Source organism: Mastomys coucha, unplaced genomic scaffold, assembly GCF_008632895.1.
Source record: "Mastomys coucha isolate ucsf_1 unplaced genomic scaffold, UCSF_Mcou_1 pScaffold11, whole genome shotgun sequence".
Classification (NCBI taxonomy): domain Eukaryota; kingdom Metazoa; phylum Chordata; class Mammalia; order Rodentia; family Muridae; genus Mastomys; species Mastomys coucha.
The window spans coordinates 6,559,809-6,582,646 of record NW_022196893.1 but is presented as its reverse complement, the minus strand read 5'-3'; the positions used below and the strand labels follow the sequence as shown (position 1 = coordinate 6,582,646).

Here is a 22,838-nt window from a genome sequence, read left to right as displayed (position 1 = left end):
TCCCTTTCCCTCTCCCTCTCTCTCTCTGGGATTAGGGTACCACTGTCTAGGACTGTCTCTGCTTCTTGAAGCCCTGGCCCTTCTTTAGTCCTGGCCTGTGACTGTAATCCGTAGCTACTCCTGCTCCTTCAGAACCAGGTTCAAAAGTTGCTCTGTAATCTCTGGAATGATGTTTCCAGTCTTGCCTGCTGTGTGTACATATGGTACCAGAACACCATCTATTGTAACTGATTAGGCAATTAATTGTGAGACGTCTGCTCTCCTGGGAGAATGCCTCTGCCTTAGCTCTGGAGCCCTTCAGTAGTTGTGGGAGCTTATGCTCAGCTCTTGAACTATAGGACGGCAAGAACAATGCATAGGGAGAAGAGAAGGACTTACAGGAGGATAGATGGGCAGGAAGGCCTGTGCTAGTCTTGGGTCACATTATTAGGAGCACTTGTCAAGCCAAGGTGATAGGCATAGCCTCATCTTTGTCAACATGTTTCTGAAGGCTCTTGTAGCTCACGACCACCTGTGTATGCTAGAGAAGGGCTCAGGCTGGTTCCTGCTGACTGCTCCCCTCTGCCTCATGCTCATTCTCTCAGGCCAGGTGCACCAGGGCAGATTCCGAGCTAGCCCCAAGCTTGCACCTCATCAGAAAAAGACCCATTAGACAACTGTCACTGATAAAAGAGAGTTGGATGTATAGATTTAACTGGTGCCACTGTGAGCTGGTTAGGGAATTCCCAGGCTGATCCTGAAGTGGGGACCATGGAAGAAGATGCTATTGATGGACAGTCAGGACATGTAGCCAGTGAGCCAAATGGGAAGGGAGCATGGTTTATGGAGCAGAGTAGAAATCAATGTGGCTTCTGGAAGGGCTAATCCATGATGACTTCTTAGAGTTGTCATCAGCGAATGAAGAGTATAGACAATTTGAAGTTATTGAAGAAGTGTCAGTGTAGCTGTTGATAAAAAGCAGATTAGGCAATATAGGAAGAAAGTTGAATCCTACAGAATTAGGGGCAGGGAGCCAGACTGGGTGAGATACCCTCAGTCCGGTAGCCAACTCTGTGGCCTGGTCCTCTGTCCTCTACCATGAAGGGTCCTCTACCTGGGCAGTACTCTAACAGCTCTGAGAAGCCAGCCAGAAAACCTCATGTTTCTCCTCACGAATCCTGCAGTGCTGTACTCTTGCAGTGGATCTGACCCCTGCTTGCCTGTTCCCAAATGTCTCTGCTGTCAAGAACTTGGAGAAATTTTCAGAGCTCTCTCAACAGGGTCATGTTCTTGTAGGCCCTCCTCCTATTCTGCTGGCCTGTCTGCACGGCTGACTCTGGCACATTCTGTGTCCAGGTGCTAGTCTCTGGCCTCCTCCTTAACTGACCCCATGACCTGGCTAGAATAGAAGGAGGTCTGCTGATGACTCCTGGTGTCCTATGTTGGCCACCCCACAGAAGCTGCTGTCGTTCTACCTGCCTGTCTCTGGGGCCCCAGCTAAGGGGTTGGTGGATACTACTCTACTACATGCTCAGAACTCTTGCTCTCTGCTCTTGTGCTGGCAAGGATTCCACTTAAGTGTCCTCCCTTTTCCTGAAGGGAGTTTGTGTGGGTTTTGTGGGAAGGACACTCACCTTGATTCTTCTGCTGGCCAGGGCAAGAGCTTTTTCCTGGGTTGCCTCAGGCATTTCTTTGCACAAAGTGCTAATTTTTATATCATCCTATTTATTAACTGGTTGTGAAATTAGCAACTTATTTCTTCCTAGTCATTTCCTTCTGAAGTTCCAAAAATGTCTGAACTGCTTCTCCACTCCTGCCTTATGACATCCGTGAGAGGATTCTGCCGTCTGTGGTGGAGCTCCCTAGGATGAGAGTGCAGGACTGACTCCTAGGCCCTCCCTCCGGTCATCCCCATAGGGGTTGTCCAGACTTCTTGGGCTCAGTGGTCTCCTTCTTCCCTCCTGATAGTATGTCTCCAGATGAGGGTACCCTTCAGCTGCCCCTGACCAGCCCCCAGCCTGGGAGTGAGAATGTTGAACCTCACAGCCAGAAGGTTCAGTCATGGACAGGAGCTGGAGCCCCGCTGATAGATGGGGCTCATATCCCATTCAAATATGATGCCAGCAGTTTTTTTGTAGTTTGTCTTCCATTGCGGTAGTAAAGTTTTTAATTAGGAAAGCTAATGAGTTCGATTAGTCATTAGAAGTGACCTCTGGACGGCGGGCGGAGAGGGCTGCATGTGTGGGCCTGATAACACAGCTAGGGCAGCGTAGGCAATAAAGGCGCAAGGGGCTTGATTTGAGTGAAGCGTGCCACAGGGGATACATCATGCGGAGAAAAAAAATTACAGCCCTGGGAGTCTGTAATGAAGGGAATTAAACCAACATCCTATCTAAATAACATGATTATCTACACAAAACCCTTCAGCCAGCAAGGCGGGATGGGCTGCCCCCACCTGTGTCCTCTGGGAGGAGGCTGTTCCTGACAGTCAGCCTGGCTGCCCAGTAGCTCTCAGTCTTTATCCCCTGGCCACCAGGGAGGGGGGCCATCCTCTTTTAAGCCTGTCTGGTTCCTCTGTGCTAAGCATAGTCTTAGAAACTCTTTCTCCTGCTGGCTACTGCATCTGAGGTTTTTTTTTCCTGTAGCCCATCTGTCTGACAATTTGCCCTGTGTCTGCAGGGTCATTGTTATGAATATATCTAAGCTGTCCATCTGGAAAAGACCTGGGACTGTGAATAGTTTGGGGCCAGACTAGGGGGATGCCGCCCAACTAACTATTGGGTGACATGGGCTTCATAATCCTCTTTGTGAACCCCTCAAATAATTTCACTGTCATGGGAAGACTGTCCCTTGGGACCATGGTAGGTGTGAGGTTGTGAGAAAATATCCCACCTTGCTCTACAGTGATCCAAGGTCAGTGAATCAAGAGTTGTTACCTTGTATTTTTTTGGGACAGTTGGACACTGAGTGAAATGCAGGTTAGTGAAGACATTTGACCCTAGGTTTGCTAGCAGGAGGCATGAGAATAGCAGAAGCCACTGCCACTCAAGTGCTGACTGTTCTGAGCTGCCGCATGCATAGTGGGGAATCCTTTCTAGAATCCAGCCCTATGGGCAGGGGGCTGGGGTGTAAAGCTTCCTAGGAAGCTGGGTAAGAGAAGTTCTTTTAGCCAAAAAGATGGCCAGGGAATAAGAACAGAGCTGGCTTTTATCTGACCCAGCTGTCAGAGGGAATATTGGGTTCCAGAACAGCCCAGTCTAAGCTACTGCCGGGGAGTATGCTGGGCTAGAACTAAGCTCTGGGAGAGTTTCATGATTTGTATCTCAGTAGCTATGGATAGACCCAGGAGACCCATGAGCAGGGTTTGAACAGAAGAAGTTGCTAGCTACTAATTGGGAGGCTTGCAGCCTTTTGAAATGGGGAACTTTAGCATGAGGAACAAACACGTTGAACCTAAGTGTTGCTCTGGTTGACTTGCCCCTGTCTACTGGGAATACTGGCATCAGGTAGCCCAGCTGTCCCATGTGGGGAAAGAATGGTTCCAGTAGGCCACATTCTCATCTCAGGAAGAAGCAGGGGACCTTGGGCTGGGCTTGCAGGCAGTGAAGTCATGTTGGGGTTATTGACAATGAGGATGCCTGTATTCTTGAGCTCTTAGATGAAACAAGCTTGTATCGATTGATTGTTGGCCTCTACTTGCTTCTAAGACCTTGAAACTTCAACTCAACAAACATTTTTTATTGATATCTACTACATACCAGGCTCTCATGTTGAGTTACAGGGCAGTGCTCAGAGTTGGAGATTCACTTTGGTAACTCAAGAGAGGACCATAGGATGCCAGGTAATGCAGCTTCTCTTGGATGTATTATTTATTTAGGTTTTTTTGAGAGATGGCCTCACTTACATAGCTCTGACTGGTCTAGAACTCACTATTAGACCAGGGTGGCCTTGAATTCAGAGATCTGCTTACCTTTGCCTCTGTTTCCTTAGTGCTGGGATTAAAGATGTGTTGTGTTGTGGTATGTGTGTGTGTCTGTCTGTGTCTGTGTATGTTTGGGTATATGCATGTAAGTGTAGGTGCCTATGAAGGGCAGGAAAGGGCATCAGGTTCTGTGACGCTGGAGTCATAGGTTGTTGTGAGCTGCCTGGTATGGGTGCTGGAAACCAAACTTAGTCTTCTACAAGAGTAGCGTGTGCTGTTAACTGCTGAGTCATCTTTCCCACTCTAATGCAGCTTCTTACTTTAGGTCCTGAACTCCTGTTTTCCCTTGATCTCCTTGAGACAGACAAAGATGGGAACAGAGAGAACCAGAAGTGGGAGGAAAAAAAGAGAAAGCCAGAAGGCTGGTAAGGTAGATCAGTGGATAAAGGCACTTGCTGCGAAATGTGAGGACCTGAATTTGATCCCTAGGGCCCACGTGGTATAAGGAGACTCCCATACGTTGTTTTCTGACCTCTGTATGGGTGATGTGGCACATGTAAATAAATAGATGTAATGCACTCTTAGTGATATTTTATATTTAATAAGAAAAGAAAAGAGAAACTGTTGATGAGGGCATGATGGCAGGTGGAAGAGGTGTGTGGGATAAGTCCTCTAGATGCTGCGATGGCATTGTTTTGGCTAGCATCTGCCTCTATTTTCTGGAACCAGATAGCTCTTGAACTGTCACTCTGAGGGACACTCAACCCCAACAGAACCCAGAGGGCTTTGACCAAGTGACCCCAAGACATTCAGTAAGCCATGGTTGAAGCTGTAACTCCTCTGCAAGCGGGGCAGTCAGTGTCTGAGGTGGTGGGAGGCTCTTGTTCACGTTGTGGTGTGGGCATGGTGGGCATGTGAGCTCTTCTCCCTGATCTTCCCAGAGGCTATGTGGCTAAGGTGCTACCTCAGGAAGCTGAAATGTGGGAGTTCTGCTGATCTCCAGCACTCAACTCTCAGGAACTGTCACAATTGCTGCTGGGTCACTCAGAGCTACTCATAGTCTGAGTACTAAGCAGGGACAGACAAGTGTCTTTGAGGGTTCCTGGGGCTAGAGGGAGTTAGACCACCTGTCTGTGTTTGGCTTGGCTCTGTTTAGGGCCCTGTGCCTCATGTCAGAGGGGAGCAGCCATGAGAGGCGGCCGTGTTAGCTTTAATTATCTGGGCAGTTAGAGCTGTACATTATGAAAGTCGGGCAATTAGGCGTGTTCCTTGAAGCTATGGAGAAATTGCTGGCTATCAAGTGGAAGGGAACTCGGGCAAAACAGATCCCTGCTAATTGCAAGAAACATTCAGCAAGAAAAAGCCATCGTGGATCTCACTCCACAGAATGTTATGAAAACAGTGATTAAGAACATAAATCTGTTTGGGCATGTTGTTGGGATACTGGAAAGGAACTGTGTGTTCTGGTGCCCCTCCCATGCAGGACTTTGCTGCTTTGGCCTCCTGGACTAACCCTGGAGTTAGGAGTCTGGGGTTTCCTGGTATGGACTTTCACTTGTAAGGTCTCCCTGTTGCTCTGGGCATCTGCTCTCACTGGGAGCAGTCATTCAATGTCCCCATCTTGTTTTGGTGGCTGTAAGGATGTTCTAGGCTCTCCTGGAAGCCACACTATCCACCACCTTTAGCCTTCTCTGCCAGGCTAAGGGGATATCTGTGTGTGCAAGGAGTGAGGCTAGAGACAGGGTGTGATAGAAGTTCCTGTAACTCAGAGGATAGCCTTGGACCCCTAGGGCCCTGCTAATTCCTGCTGACCTATGCCAAACCTGGTTTTTTTCTTGTAGCTACCAATGTGCACATGCGGATTCCACCCTCCAGTAAGGTGATCAAGACCCGCTACCGCATTGTCAAGAAGACCCCAAGCACTCCTTTTGGTGCTCCATCCTTCCCCTCATCTCTACCCTCCTGGCGGGCCCGGCGCATTTCATTATCCAGGTAGGCAGACCTTGTCTAGGCTTCTGCAAACCTTTGTACTGTGCTCACTGTCTGGACACTGAGGACTGAAGATTGAGGCCTTTGGGCTATAGGATCTCAGCTTCCATTAAGGAACTGCTAGTGGGGGCAACATCTTGGGGAGCAAACAGCTTAATTTTTTTTCCATTTGTTTAGCAATTTATATACCATATACATGGCCAACTTGCTTATGTTGTACATGTTTACAAAGGTACATGTGTGCATATGTCCACTGCTGATATCAGCATACCTACTAATTGGGGGGACCTCAGGCACCATGGAAACAGATATTTTTCCCCCAGATATGCCCCCAAGATATTTGAGTCCTCTACTCTGAGCTGCCTATGAGTATCCTGCTGTGAGAAGCCAGGCCCTGAGCACCCTGTCTGAAAACTTCAACATGTTAACTGTCAAGAATGGTGATGTAGGTTTCTCATTACCCTAGCTAGGCCATCTCACACAGTCTTCCCTCAGAATGCACTGGCCTTGCTCTAGCTACTGTGTCAGAGAGCAAGCAGCAATGTGTCTGGCATTCTTGGGGCTCCCTCTGGGTCCCAGGAGAAGGCTGCGTCTTTTAGGACATTGATCCCCCACCCCTCTCTTATTTTATTTTGTCCTACCTCCAGACACAGTGAGGAGTGGCATCCAAGTGGGTAGGTAGGGAGCAGGAAGTGGTAGAGCATGGCCTGGGGAGATGAGAGTCTGGAGACTCTGGGCAGGCCTACTTGCAGAACAGTGCATTTCACGGCCTGCTGCCCTCCATATACTGCTTGGTTATTGTTCCTGCTGCTACCCAGAGCGTTCCAGGGCCAAGGCCAACACCAGAGGTATATCATGCTGTGTGGATAGTCCTTCCTGGCTCTAGGGCCTACGGCAGGTAAACATACTTAGCTTGTATGTCCGAAGCTCACTGGCCTCTTCCTTTACTGCTGGCCACACCAGGTTTGGCCCTGTTGCCGACTTTTCTGGAGGCAATAGCTGGAAGTATATTTTAAATTAATTTTACTGCACTTTTTGTAATATTTTTGTTTTAAATAGATTTATATGCATCTTGGGGGCTATTTCTACAAATTTATGAAGATAATTTTTACTCTCTCGATAAGGTTAAATTTACACCTGCTATTTCCATATTAATTCACATTGCTAAGTGGATCTAATTTTCTTCCGTTCCTCTATCTGGTGAGCATGGCCTTTCCTAATGCAATTTCCCCCTCACTAAATCACTGTGATCGGGAGTCATGATCGAGCTAAATTAACTTAAATTAATTTACTTAATAAGAGCCCCAGATCATCATGAATGAGGTTCAGATTTATTGATTCTCAGCTAGTGAGAACCTCCCCCTCATGCAGCCAGTATTAGGCCTGAATCCCTCCTCTTGTAGGGCATGGATCGGGGCTGAAGGTAATGCTCCTTGGGGACCCAGCCATCTTTTCCCTCTAACCTTGGAGAGCCAAGCAGGTTTCAAGTTTCAGTTCAGTAGGGCCTCCTAGGAGGGATCTAAGAGAGTTAATATGTAGAAACTTGTGCTTTGGCTCCAGTGGGCTGAGTCATGGAAAAGGGAGGTGTTTGTTGCAGGCTAGGGGTGCACAATCGGCAGGCATGTCACACAGTCTCTTATGGAGTCTAGGAGGTAAAGAACACCAAGTTAACGGGTCTCTTCTCTCTAAACTTCCTGTTCTGCCAAGGTAGTACCTGCTGTGGTCAGCTGTCTGGGTGGCAGGAAGTGGGGTGGATAGTGCCTTTTTGATGGCTCAGGCCCCACAGGTATGGGTGCCTGCCTGGATTGAATTCATGTGTTTGCTGTGCTGGTTAGCTGTTGTGGATGCCAGACCTCAATGCTTTCCTTGGGCTCAGAGGAACACTTCAGCTTGGATACAGTTGTTAAGTTGTAAAGGGGCCCTTCCACCTTTTCCTGACCACTCACCCTCGTCATTTTTAATCCTTTGCCAGATATTTGAAACTCTTGGAGGTCATGACTTCTGTGCCTAGGAGTAGGAAAAGGACTAAGCTTAGGGGTACAATTCTCAGGAGACCCTAGAAAGAATGGCCAGCAGGTCAGGCTTCCCTTACCCAAGGTCACCCATGCCCTGGTGTAGCTGCCTGCTCAGCAGAATGGCAGCCAGCTAGCTGCCTGACCTGCTATTGTCGGCTGCATACACTTGGGCTTGGCTTATTGAAGCAGCAGACAGAGCCTGTCTTTAGGGCCATGGTCAATTGGTTCCTGCTTCCCTGCTGCCTATGCCCTGTCAGAGCCGGGGCCACAGTGATTATGTGGCAGGCTTGCTTCCATGCAGCTCTCCCTGAAGGCTTCTTGGGTTTCCTTACATAATAGGAGGGATTGGGATGGTGTTGGATTTAAGCACTGCAGACTAAGGGCTGCCGTGGTGCTATTTACTGGGCCCATAGCTGTCCACTACCCTGAGAGGGGGGCAGCTTCCCTCCTCTGGTAGGTAGCCCTAGCAGTCTTAGAAGTTTTGATGGACAGAGTTGGAGACTGGTAAACACATGTGTCGGGGTGGCCAAGCATGGGCATGAGATGGCGTCTTCTCATTCTTTGCAGATAAAGTGGTTAGAGATTTGGTCACTCCTGATCATTGCTAAAGGACCTTGGCTAGGTAAGCCACTTCTTACTTGAAGCCTCAGTTTCTAATTTGTCCTTGAATTGGCATTATTTTTTTCTGAAGTGTAAGAAACGGGATAGTAGATAGTGGGTATTGAGGACATGGGTTGTAAGTGGCAGGGAGGCTCCAGGGTTCAGGCAAGTCTTCAAAGGCCCAGACAACAACCTGTTGCCCTCATCCTAAGCAGGGCTTCTCAGTGACAGGGCTGAGCACTGTGCCACCTGACAGCCAGGTAGTTTGGTTACATCTCTGCCCTCCTTAGGTCACCTGGGTGATGGAGTGGGCAAACTGGCAATGCCATGATTGGTTTGCATGAGGCCTTCCTGCCATATCCTGGGGCCTCCTGTCTATGCTTTTCCCTCCCTGTGTTCCTGGGAAGGCAGGTAATCTCTGGCATCCTGAGCTGTGAGCAATGCTTCTGTTTTGGGAAAGAGCAGGAGTGACCATCTTGTTCCCTTCTGGGAAATTCTGAACATCCTTTCCTTGGAGCCTAAGGTGGCACTGTAGGGGAACTGCCATCACCTATTATCTCTGACACATTTTATGGTATGAAGTGATCTTACTCTAAGGCCATGAGAACCTGGCAGGCATATACTTACAGAATAGTCATAGGGGGTGGGGAGTTGGATCTTTCTTCTACTACAGGCATACTCTGGGCTGGACATGCTGGGAGTCAGCTCATGGTCTCAGATTCTTTTGGTTGGTCAGTGATTGTCTCTGTCCAGACAGAAGGCTGGGAGGCTGCGAGCAAAGCCCTAGAACATTGAAGTATTCTCATTCAGGGTCTATGAAGATGCCCATGCCCATTGAGGCTGTGGTCGACAAGCTCACCGGTTGTCCTGGCCAGGTGAATTCATAGTGGCCTGTGACAGAAGGTCCCTTCTGGTACAGGACTCTGACTTTGAGGGTAGTGTCTGTGGTACTGATCTCTGTCTTCTTTGGGTATTTGGCAATGGCTATTAGCTCAGCTCTGAGGCTTTCTGTTGAATGTGCTGTTCAGCTCATGCCCAGGGGAGCTAACAGGATGGAATGTTGTTCGGTTAGTTCAGTCTAGGACCCTGGCAGCCCCCACTGCACACTCTGTCTTGGCTCCATATCAGCCTCCCACCACAATTCTTGAGCCTAGGAGAATACTGATGTCTTGGCATAGGGCTTGTCCCCAAAGGTTTCAGGTCCAGAACCAGGCCAAGTCACACAAAGGATGCTGTTCAGGCCTAGGGTATAAGATGCAGGGGCAGAAATTGAATGGGGCCCCAGAGAGAAGCCATCCCAGAACAGAGGCACACATCTGTATGGCAGGTGGGTTTTTCTTCCCTAAGATTTGTGGATTTGCCTGTGTCCTTGTGGCTTTCAGCAAGTTCATTAATCTGAACTGAAGCTGATGTGACTTATATCCCTAAACTGCCTGTCACTTTTTTTGTTTCACCAAATTCATTTGACATGAAAGTGCGAAATAAACAGAAGCCACTGTGCTTAAGCAGATGAATCGAGAGGCTTTTCCAGCCTGACTACAAATGGTCCTGTCACAGAGCTGCTGCTTGCTGGGTTGCCTTATTTTATTTTATTTTGTGCCTGTGCGGTAAATCTTAAGTAATCTCTGTGCAGTTTGACGAGGTTTAGGCCAAGATTTTGAAAGGCTCTGAAATGCTTCTCCAAAGTGACGTCTCATTAAAGAGGATTCAGCCAAGAATGGGAGGCATCTCCAACTGCACGGCTGATTCCTATGCTCTGTCTCCATGTGTTTCCTTAATGAGCACGTGCACCCACTAGCCTGGCTACCAGCAACCGCCCCTGTTCAGCCTCCTGCTTGCTCTCTGTGCAGGGTACTGTCTTGTGACTGCCAGGGCTGCCACAACAAACTGTCACCATGTGTATGGTTTAGAAGCATGTATTTGCCTCTCTCTTCTGGAGGTCAAGATCTGAGATCAAGACAGATTGTGGGGGCTGATAAGGGCTTGCTCTTGGCTTCCTGGGGGACTTTTTCATATAAGGGAGGAGAGAGCTCATGAACATTTATTTGGTCTTTTCACTTAGAGGACCTTCTTCCCATCCTGAGGACCTTGATCCTTAGTACCTAATCTGACTCTGAATAGTCTCCCAAGAGCCCTACCTCCAAATGGCATTTCCTAAAGCTCAGGCTGCAGCACTGGAAGGCATAGCCATTCATTCCATCCATGGCAGGGAGGGGCCACTGTCAGCTTGTGCTGGAGTTCCCAAGAGTGCAGCAGTGAGAGGTGCTTAGAGTGACTCCTTATGAGGCCAGAGCATCCTTTTCCAGATTGCTTTCATCCTCATCCTCTGCCTGGTCTTGGAACAGCCCTCTGGGAGTTTACACAGGCCCTAGCTCAGCTCACTATGGGGTCCTGTTCATACTGATGGTCTGAGTCTCCAAGGAGCTAAGGGTATATTAGGTTAGGAGCCTGTTGGGACCGAGGTCCTAGTGGAGATGGCAGTCAGGAATATGGACAAATGAGCATATGGTTTTGTGAATAGCCACTGGTAGGACACACTGAGACCCTGAAATCTCAAAATGGCAGGTTAAGGGTTGCTATTAGGGAGGACCCATCTAATAGTAAGGCTTCCAAGATCAGCATAGGCCACAGCAGCAGGGTCTTTCTGTTGCCCGGAGAAGAATTTACAGTGCTAAGAGGAAAGAGGCTGGAATGCAAGGCAGGACCCAAGGGGCAACTTGGCCATGATGCAGCACTGTTGCAAACCCTCCTTGGGGGTTGCTCTCTTGGTTCTGTAGGTGAATCAGTGTCCCAAGTTCTGGCTGGGGTGGGGAAAAGGGTAGGGCCACTTAAGATAGCCCACCTCCCCCAAGGGCAGAGCTGGTCCCCTCTGAATGTTCTTTCAGCCTAGGCCATGCTTTGGCCCTAGAGACTGATACCAGTACAGGGCTGCTGACTATCAGACCACCTTGTCCCCCTTGCCTCAAGACAACCAATTCTTCTACCATCGGGCTTCCCTAAGACCAGGTACCTGCTCTGCTGGATCCCCCAGCATTTGCAGCCTTGAGCTTCAGTGTCTGACTCTGAGGACCTCACCCAGGTGCCTTGCATATTGTCAGTGAGACAAGTGGCTTACATTTGAGCTCGAAGAGCTCACTCACTCTGTGCTTGAGACTCCTGCATGAGTGCTCAGTCCCTATAGCATGGGTGTTAAGAGAGGTGGTAACAAAAGAAGATCCCTAGGGTGGTGCTGCAGATAGTAGGTACAGTAGTTAGAAGGATTACCATTTATAGTGGAAGCCACTACACCCAACTCCCTTCCTCACCTTAGTGTCAGTATTGGGAATGATTGGGAGGCATTGGATTACATGTATGCATAGACTGTTACCTCAGGTCAGGAGATCCTAGGTACACGGAACCCTAAGCCTACCGGTTTCCTGATTCACTCAAGGCCAGGACAGCAGAAGAGGCGTGTCCAATACTGTGGTTCTGGGGGAACTGGCTCTCTGGTCAGTAGCATAGAATGGTGATCATGTGGGTTGGGGTTGTTCACCTGATTAGTACCCATATTTTACTTGTTTACTGTGTGGGTGTTGTGGCTCAGGTCAGAGTCTTCCTTACTTTTCTTCTAAGCTCCCTTAAGTGGGTGTTGCAGGCAGGCCACTGGTGGGTGACTCCTCTCTGCTTAGGAACTAGATTGGAAGTGCCTGACAGCTTGACTTAAAGCCCAGGTGGTTTCTGCCTTGCTCTTTTTATCATTGCTTGTGTTCCCTCACCCAGTAATCGCCAAGGGCCCCTGCCTACCTGGAAACTGCAGCCCCGAAGAAGCCAGCCCGAACAGCTCATTATTCCTAGGCTGAGAGGAGCAGCGAGGCTGGAGCTCTCAGGACCTTGGTACCTGTTGATGAATGAAAGGTCACAGGCAAAGCAGAGGCTTCTTGGTAGGGGAAATGGCACAGGGTAGATTGGGAGATTGTAGGGAGCCCATGTGGAGGCCAGCAAAATACCAATGCAGATGCTCAGCTGAGTCTGTAGTAGAAGAGTCTGGTTCTAGAAAATTGATATGGGGCCCTGGAAGGACCAAGAAAGCCTGGCTATGGTAAGCCAGCTGCCCAGTCCCAGCTCTTGCTGCACAGTGATAATGGTGGATGTAATATCTGTGTATGGGTTTAATGTGGCTGCTCTCTTTTGCAGGGCTCTGCCGACGTTTATGCACTGTCCATTGGGGCTAGGAGTGGCCTGTAGATGGCTGCCAGCAGGTCTAAACCCACAGCTGCTGGGCCTGGGCTGCAGCTTCTCTGCTCCCAGTGGACCACAGGCTGCCTCCTCCTTGTTCTCGGTCAGTAGTACCCAGACAAGGGAGTGAGGAGTTACCTTTAGTTCATGGCTCACATGCTCTTTCCTAACTATTTTCTTACTTGACTTTCTTTGAATAACTTTTTAATTTTGATGTTTTATACTTAGAGAAAAGGCACAGAAATAATATAGAACACTAATATTCTTTATCCAAATCTCTCAATTATTTTCATTTTGCCCATTTACTGCTGCATTGCCTTTGTGCTTTTTGAACTGGTCCTTAAGGACTGTCTTTGTGGTCCTGCACAAGTGTCTAGGCAGCAGGGATGTCTGGGGCCTGTCTTGGTCTCTGTGGTCATGTACTTGGAGAGCAAAGGCCCAGGTGTTGTGGGGAATGTCCCTTTACTGGGCTTTTTTGATGTCTCTTTGGAATTAGGTGTAGATTTGCTGTTGGGCGGGAATGTTGTAGAGATTCTTATGTCTTCTTGACTTGCTCAGTGGAGGAGCCACATGGTCCAGGAGCTTTTGGCCAGCCTGTGCTGTGCATGTTACTCTGTTCCATTGGTAGACTTGGCAGACTCATGCTCCCTGTTGAGTTGTTGCTATCCTGTCATCTGGACTATTAATGATTTTCCAATCCCTCCTTCATTCTGATGGGTTGATGGAATTCTGCCTATAAGTAGTGACCCCTTGCTTGTGTGTGATTGTTTATTTATAATGGCGTGATCCTGAACTCAAACTGTTAAGTAGGCTGTAATCTGTTTTTATCATTATTTATTTTGGTCCTCAGTCAGTGTTATCCTTCATACTGGGTTGGGGGTTCTCAGCAGTCTCGTCATTCCGGGACACTGACTTTCAGTGGAATGAAGGTATTCCAGATTCACCCTGGACTTTCCTCCCTTCCGTGGTCCTGAATCAGTCACTTCTTTACAAAATCTTGCCCCTTAAGGTATGTCCACAACTGACCAGTCTTTACAGTGTGTAGCAAGCCTTTTGTGACCTAGTATTAGTAGTGCTGACATTTAGTTCTGGGGCTGGAGAGATGCTCAGTAGTTAAGAGCACCGACTGCTCTTCCAGAGGTCCTGAGTTCAGTTACTAGCAACCACGTGGTGGCTCACAACCATCTGTAATGGGATCAGATGCACTCTTTTGGTGTGTGTCTGAAGACAGCTACAGTGTACTCATATACATAAAAATAAATAAACCTTTAAAAAAGGAAAAAAAAAGAAAAGAAAAAAGAAATTAGGTCTGGGTGAGCACAGCATGCCATGTTGTTTTTGGATTTCCTCAGTATCTACTTGTACTTGCATGTTCATTTGTTCATGCCTGGAATGCAAGTTTTATTCTTTCAATTAAGCACTGAGAAAAGCAGGCTTACTAAGTAGAGTTCCACATTGTTCTTGGCATGTGGTGAAATATAGAAATATAAATGTAGGACTCTGTGAGTCTTGCTGAATGCTATATGTACAGTGCTTGCCTGTACAGAGACACAGTCCTATGCCTTGCCTGGGTCAGTCTCATGTCTCTTCCAGGGCCACCCAACTCTTCTTCCTGTGGACTCATTCATTTGTTTAGGATCGACACATATATGGCTGTCCCTCACTTTGCACAGTGCAGTGGAGCTGGTTTTCATAGTCTTTGTGGCTTCTGTACGCCACTCACTGCCAAACAACATTCTTTTGCTTATTCCACACTGATGTGAACTCTGTGCGTGAACATTGAGCTGGCTCTCGTTTGATAGTCTAGGTGAAGGCTGCCAAGCAGCTGTGCACACCTGAGCTCCCCTTTCCTATGCTGGGATTGCCGGGATGTGGAGAAGACACATGCTTAGGTTAGATGATATTATCTCATTTTCCTTCCAAAGGGTAGGGACCTTTCTGTTCCCTTATACCTGATATTATTGGGTTTTGGTTCGGTTTGCTTTGGCTTTTATTTCTACTCTCAGTGTGTGGCAGAGTCTTTTTGTATCCCCTGGTGACCATAATGTTGAGCATTTACCCAAGCTTGATTATTCTTTTTTTTTTTTTTAAGATTTATTTATTTATTTTATGTATACGAGTACACTATAGCCTTCATCTGGTTGTTGGGAATTGACCTTTTTTGTTTTTGTTTTTGCTTTTGTTTTTGTTTTTCGAGACACTCTGTAGCCCAAGCTGGCCTCGAACTCAGAAATCCACCTGCCCCTGCCTCCCAAGTGCTGGGATTAAAAGCGTGTACCACCACCGCCGGGTGGGAATTGACCTTTTTTTAAGGACTTCTGCTCGCTCTGGTTGGCCTAGCTCTGGTCAATCCCGCTCACTCTGGTAGACCCTGTTTGCTCCGGCACAAAGATTGATTGATTGATTGATTGATTGATTAGTTGATTTTTGATTTTTGGAGATGGGGTTTTTCTGTATAATACTGGCTGTCCTGGAACTCACTCTATAGATCAGGCTGTCTTCAAACTCAGAAATCTGCCCACCTCTGTCTCCCAAGTGCTGGGATTAAAGGCGTGCACCACCACTGCCTGGCCAAAGATTTATTATTATAAATAGGTACACTGTAGCTGTCTTCAGACACACTTGAAGAGGGTGTCAGATCTCATTACTGGTGGTTGTGAGCCACCATGTGGTTGCTGGGATTTGAACTCAAGACCTTTGGAAGAGCAGTTGGTGCTCTTATCCACTGAGCCATTTCACCAGCCCTAAGCTTGGTTATTCTTAAACTATGGGGGTACATTTAGATTTTATAGTACCATGTCTCTTTCCTCCCCCACCCTTTCCTTCATCAGCCTCACGGATTGGCTGAGGCTGAGGAAACAAGAAGGTTGTGGCTTCAGGGATTTCCTTCTTGTCCTGTCCCTTGTGTGTCCCACCTGTTCCCTCTGTCATCTGTCTCATGCATATACACACAGTGTACCCCGCACACACTTCCCTTGAAGGCAGGCTGTCTGCTAACACCACTGTGCTCTAAGACCCCATCCCATGTTTATACCTCAAGAAACATTTACTGGGTTCCATTCCTTGCCAGCTCACGTGTGTCCCTTCCTAGGCTGGTTAGAGATGCAGGCCTGAGTGTATCTGTGTGGGCCCGTGTCCACTGTTTGACTGCTCACTTATATTCCATCTGATGGTCTGGAATTGGAGACATAGGTAAAGAAACCAATGTAGGATATTACCTGTGGGGAGCAGGACTGGCATTCAAAGTAGCTCTTCTCTCTGTGCAGAAGCTAAGCAAGCACCAGGTATTGCCAGCCCTTACGTAGCAGGGTAGCAGAAGAGCTCTGGATTCTCTTTGGCCAGGGGAGGGCTCTTGAGGATGAGTCCTGGAGCCTTCATCCCCTCCTGCCCTGGCCCCCACAAGCTTCCCCACGTGGTGTTGGAGGAGGCCTCTTCCGGCAGGTTTTTTAGAATTTTATTTTATGAGAACAGGCGGTTACAGCTCCCCAAGTGCTGTAAAAGTTAATGTGATGGCCTCCCTGCGCCTGTGCTCATTTTTATAATTTTTTATTTTATGAAACAGGACAGGGAGCTTAGTGACTTATTACTATTCATTTCGTTTCAATGCAGTAAATATTGATTCAGTTGGGGGTTTTCAATTTAAACCACTCGGCGATTATATAAAATATTACTGGCTTCTGAAATTATGCTTACCGATCCCTTCGGCTGCTCATTAAGGAAGGAGTGCAATTTTTAGATCCCTTTGCCTTCATCATTCTAATAAATGGGCTGAGATACGTTTTTGCACGGAAGGTGCCACAGAAGTTGCTAGCAGGGGCTTGACAGCACGGATGCAACTCTTAATTTGGAAGTCATTTCAAAGCATGCCTTGGTTATTTATTTCTGTTTGAGGCAGGCAGGCCTTTGAGCTTGTGTCCTCCGCTGCAAGGCTGAGTGGCATCCTCCTGAGCCGGACACCTGCTGCTTCCACTAAAGCTGAGGCCCACACCCTTTAAGCCTTTCAGGGAGGGACTGGCAAGAGAGTCATCTTGGAAGGGCTGTTTCCAGCCCCTAACTAACAACACCCAGGCTGAGGTGTGCCTGAGGGATGTACAGTTCTCAGGAAGGAAGATAAGACTTTCTTAGAGATCTTTGTTTTCTTGTTACTTTTATTTATGTATGAGGTGCCTTGCCTGCCTGCATAGCTGTGTGTCAGCTGTAGGTTTGGTGCTTGTAGAGACCAAAATAGGGCATCAGATTTCCTGGAGCTGGAGTTACAGACTGTTGTGAACCTCTGTGTAGGTGCTAGAAATTGAACTCTGGTCCTCTACAAGAGCAACAAGTTCTCATAAGCACTTAGCTGTCTCTTCCACCCCTTTTCAGAGATCTTTACACTCAGCCCTCGCTAACTGGTGGGCTAGAGCCAAGACTAAGACTTGAGCCCCTGAGGAGGAAGTCCCTGGGTGCCAGGGCCAGTCTCAGTGCTGCTGATAGCTGAGTTATTTACTACTGTTATGTTCTTTAATGTTCTGACAAGCAGTACATAAAGAAACACTGTGCTTTGCCAACAGATACCCTTCCTAGACTCTGGCCTCAGAGCAGGAAGCCAGCTGGAGCCAGACTCAGTCAGGTCTGTTCCTTTGCTTGGTCACTCCGCATCTGAGTGACAACCTCTTCCAACACTGCCACTGCTGTTTCATCAGGCTTTCAGGGCTGCTGGCATGGAGCTAGGAAGCCATGGCTAGAGTGTTTGTAATATGACCATCTGAGAAGAGACATGGAAGGGGTCCAGGCTAGGGGTACAGGTACAAGGTAAGAGGCTTCTGGACATATAGGCCCAGGGCCTTGAACTTGGAATGGTCCCATGTTGAGGCACTGTGGGACAGAAGGAAGGCAGGGCAAGCAGCAGTGATCTGTTTCCCTGTGTCACTTGGTCATCCATGGTCTCTTTGTCCCTCTAGTGAAGTACTAAAGGTAGACAGACCAGCATGAGGGCACTGGGAGGTGGTAGGACAATAAGCCATCCAAAAGTAGAACCTGCGCCCTCTCCCTGCTTAGGCTCTGCACTGACATTGCTCATGGGTTCTGTCTCCTGCTGGCCTTTGTGATGTCTGTGTCTCTTGACTCAGTCTCCATCTGGTATGCTCTGTGACTGCCTGCCAGTTGCATGTGCTGTCTTTTCTTCCTCCTTTCTCTTTGTTTGCATCTCTCTGTGACACGTTCTCTCTTGCCTTCACCTTTGCTTCTTTGTCTGACTGAAACTGTGCCTGGCTCTGTGCATAAGTGGGAGATGCTTTCCAGAATATGCTGCCAGGCACAAGGAGGCTGAGGCCTTCCCAGCAGAGGAGTGATTGCCATGCATGGGTTCTGTAGCCCCAGGCGATGCTCCCTTGAGTGCAGGCCTGAGGGATAGCTCAAGTGGGCACACCTGGATCCAAGCCTTCTGGAGAAGCCTTGCACTCCAAGGCTTTCCCTTCCAATGGGACTAGACTACCACAGCTCCATTGCACGTGGACAGTCTTCTTGGGTTATGGTGGTAACAGAAGGCTAGGGCAATGGGTCATGGGATTTTCTTTGTACCTACTGAGAAATTTGTGGATCTCAGATCAAGGCTGGCTTCCAAGACACTGGGTTTTGCTCCTGTTCCTGAGCCCCATGTGGTAGAATTTGATCTTTTTGGCTTGTGTGGCTAAAGTTCTGTCTATTGTGATAGGCCTGTGGTAAAGAACATCACAACCAGACAGGAATGACCTTACCCCATTCTGGTTTATGATAGCTGTCCCTCTTCCTATTGTGGACCAGGACCCAGGAGGGCCTCAATGAGGTTCTGCTATAACATAACCACAGACCACATCATGAAGTGTTTAATGACTGAGCTGGAAGGCACATCCTTTTCGTTTCTCTGAGGGTGGTTGGTAAGAAGGGGCATTCAGAAGACTTGTGGGCTTTCCTTTAGCTTAGGGAACGTGTATGTCAGCCATATGCAGTTGGTGCCTGAGCACCAAGGCAGACATGGACAGTTTTGAACATATACACAGCAGAAAAATTGGAGATGCTATTCTAACAGAAAGAAGCAAAGAATCTTTGTCACTCAGTGCCACCTGGATGCCTTACATCATTAAATGCTGTTTTAAATACCTCTTTTTAGCCTGTTTTTAGAGGTAGTAGTAAAGTGTCATTCAAATAATCAATACCATATCTAACTTCCCATAAATCGTCCTCCAGATGATCGTACCTTAGAACATGGTTCAGTCTCCCATGGCTGGGTCTCGTGTTGGGCTGGTGGGTAGTGGCCTTACCTTAGAACTTGAGAACCTGCCATTTCTAGGGATAGGCTCCCATGATAGCTGCTATCTGAAGGATCATGCTATTTCTTGGGGCTCCCTGCCACGATCCAGGTGGTCTTGCCCTAGGACTCCGTTGTATCATGCTGGGGAGGAGGGTGGCCAGGACTGGCATCTCTGTCATTACAATACTTCCAGGAAGAAATGATAACTTCCATGGGGTGTAAGAGTGTCCCCAGGGGGCATAGACTCTCAGACCAGTGTGAGGCTCCTCTTTGTCCTGTCTCTTCCACCTGCTTCCCCATCTCTCGTTTACATTTACCCCCTTATAATGCTCTGTTTTGGCATGTGGGACTTGGGTGATATCCTATCTCTACTCTGAACCTAAGAAACAGGCCTTTTGTGGGAGTACCTCCCTCTAGGTCCTTCATTTCTGTCCTCCACAGCATCCTTCCCTGTCTGGCATTTGCTATGGCTATTGGAGGTTTTAGTACTTCATGTGCTGCCTGGGCAGCTAAGACTCATGGGGGCCTGAGGTGTGTTTTGCTGTTGACATCAACCTGGTATATGGATTGGACTTGAAGTTTGAGAGACCTCTTTGTATCAGGAGCAGACGCAGGTACCTTGGTCAGCCTGCAGGTGTGTGGGCAGGTTGGGACCCCAGCTCATGCTGAGCCACTGCCAATACTAGGCCAGGCTCTTGAGGGCTTTCCCCAAGTCAGAAGGGTGCCTGTAGCTGACTACCCTCCCCAGAGCTGTAGTCCCTTGTGTAATTTGCAGTGGGATGCCTGTTAAGATTGCGTCCACTTCCCAAGTCAGCACTTAATTGGCAAGGTGCTTGATTTAACAGCGTGGGAGCCTCCACCGGAAAAATGGCTTGAATAAATCTCTGCCTGACGCCAGAAAATAGATATAATCTCAGCATTAACTACATTAATAGTAGCAGGAGCTGAATTAAGAAAGCCATAAAGCATAGGTGGGAGCATAAATTATGGTCCCTCCTCCCCTCCATGTTTGGGTCAGAGAGGTCGGGCCTGGGCGGGGTAAGGGCTTAGACACAGAGCCTGAGCAGCAGCTGGAGGGACAGCTCTGCCTGTCCTGACCTATGGTCTCAAGTGCCTCAGCTGCAGGGAGGTTGGTTGTGTGACCTAACTCTTCCCTCCTGGCAGAGTGGGCCAGCAGTGCCATGATATGCTAGAATAGCCCTTGCATGTCATCTTTAGGAGTGACAGAACAGGACTGAGTTTTGCTAGAGTGAATGATTCCACACCCTGTGCTGCCCTCTGGTATTTGAAGAGACCATCTTAGAGGAGGACCCTCCCACTGCTTGTGTGGCCCCTGAGCTCCCCTGAAGTCTGACTTTAGGGCCACCTTTCTTCTTCATTGTTGTCCCTGCACTCCTCTTCCCACAGGAACTCTCATGTGATGACAGTGGCCTCATGGGTTTGCAGGACCCTTTTAGAGTTCAGCTTGTCATCTTCATCATTTACCACAGTTTCAGGTTTGCTCTTCTGTTTAAGGTCATTTGCCAGAAGGTCCACATTTTTTTCTATGCCATGGAGTCTGCCTCTTAAGACTCCATGCACCAGTTTCTGTAGAACAGCCTTCCCTGCTCTGTTGAGCTCCAGAAACCCACCTACCTACCTGCTTCCTATAACACTCTGATCTCCAAGGCTCTGTCCTGGGCTTTCCCTGGTACTAGAAACATACAGCCTCTTGCTGTGGATTGGATTCTGTCCCATTGGAATTCATAAGGTAAAGACCTGACCCTCGTGTCTCCTGTGACCTTATTTGGAGAAGAGGTCTCTGAGTGTGAGTAAAGTTAATGGAAGTCACACATGTTCAGCTCTAATCCAGTCTGACTGGTGCCATATAAGGAAAGAAAGAGACACAGGTGCATACCTGGAGAAAAGCCAGGTGAGAACAGTGGGATCGTACCTTCTAGACCCAGGAATGGAGGCCTCCCCTGAGACCAATCAGTGGTCCCGGTCTGGGCCTCTCAGTCTCAGAAGGAAGCAACCATGCTGTAGCATTCTGTGGAGTAACCTGAGATAGGCACCTTACTACTCACTGGTCCTCAGGCTGTTCAGGGTGCTGTGGCTGGTACTAGCTTTCTCTCATGGCTTGCCCATTTTGCTATTGATGGGTGTCTTGTTACTTTTTGCCTTGGCATCTGCCCACTGCCCGGCTCATTTGTACATCTCTTGACAAGTGGATGATACAGAGTGCCTTCCACACTTAGCATCCTGTGGTGGTACTTCTTCATGGACTTCATCAAGTCTTCTGGTTTTGTATGTGTTTGCCTTTTTATTGATTTGCCAAACTACTGTATATGTTATGGATACACACGCCTAGATGTCTTCTTGTATTGTAAAACTTGTGTTTTGTATTGCTGGGGATGAAGCCAGGCTCTTGCACATGCTAGATAAGTGCTCTACTGCTGAGCTACACCAGCAGTCTGAGGGATGCTTTTTCATGCTCTGACTTATCATTCTTTTCTTTTATGAATAGTGTTCTTTGTATCCTGTTTAAGAAAAGTTTGCCTATCCAAGGTCATATTTTCTTCCAGAAACTTGAAAGTCTCATCTGAGTCTATAATCCTTTTTAGGCTGAGTTTTATTTTATGGGGTAGGTTAATACTCTCTTGTCTCCCAAAGGAAATTTAAAAAAGAGCTCCCTTAACTCACCCCAGTACCCTCTAGTTTTACCAATGGATGCCTTGTTCATTTGAATCATTCCTTAACACTTGTTCTTTCAGGTGAACTTTAGGAATACTGGGTCCTGTTTGTAGCCTTACCCAACAACCATCCTCAAAACCAACAACTTTCTTAGTGTTCTGCTTCTTACACAGTCTGGAAGGCCCTGCCTTGCTGTGCGTGTTTCCTGTTGTCAGTGCTATGGGGGTGCCACGGTGCCTCCTCATGTGGACCAGATATGCCTGCTGTGAAGTTCTTCTGAGTTCTTACCACTTTTTCTTCTGTGTATTCCACCTGGTTTTTGTTGACATCTTGGAAGGATATTGATTCTTACATACATTTACCTGTTCATCCTTCTAATTTTAATTCATCTTCTAATTCTGTTTTTATTGTTGAGCCTTGTGGTCTTCCCTTGGTGTTGGTGTAGAAGACACTTCTTAGTGAGGCCCTCCTCATACAGGGAGCCAACTGGATTTGATATACAGTCTTGGAGGGCTTTTCCCATGGCATGGTGGAAGAGCGTTGTTATGCATCTACTTAAATAGTCTGGCCCTTGGATACCTGAGGGCCTGGCCATGCCCCTCAGCAGCTGGCACATTGTTATTGAGTGGGTCCTGGGCTGATGATGTGGGGAAACTGGTGCCCAGTTGCAGAGGATGGAGGGCATTGCCTGTGGTATATTCCAGCCATTCCCACCAAGGATAATTGTGCTGGCCACTGGGCTGCAGTCTCTTTACCCATGTTGCTGAACTCTGCACTCTGAGTAGGGCTATTAAGGCCTAGCAATACCTGTTTTTTGCAGCTAACATACAAAACACCAATAGCTTCAGCTGAAATGGATTTTTAAAAGTGTCATTTTATGGAGAATTTTACTTTCCATCTTGTTGTTTATTAGGCTCTTAAAGGGGAAGCTTGTAATGTATCCATTGATCGAAATACCAATTGAATAGATGTGAGCACATAAAGTACATAAAATCGCCCAGCCCCTCGTAATAGGGGCAGTGGTGTTTGTAATGGAGGCAGTGCAATTAGCTTTACCCACCACCACTGGGCTGGGCTGGCAAGAGGTGCCCCTGAATTACTGTTACTCATTAATGTGTGTGTGTGAGACAGAGGGTGGAACAGGACTCTTCAAGGAGTGACACCTAAAGAGTCCTTG

General features: G+C 47.9%; 1 protein-coding gene across 2 annotated transcripts in view; it reads left to right on the top strand.

Annotated features, from left to right (window-relative positions):
• The window catches only part of Zc3h3 (zinc finger CCCH-type containing 3), an 88,341-nt gene that overhangs the window by 27,768 nt on the left and 37,735 nt on the right, over positions 1-22,838 (top strand). For both annotated transcript variants that reach the window (XM_031346421.1, XM_031346422.1), the window contains exon 4: positions 5,743-5,893. In XM_031346421.1, the coding sequence (XP_031202281.1) occupies positions 5,743-5,893 (151 nt within the window). The remainder of the gene's footprint in view (positions 1-5,742; positions 5,894-22,838) is intronic.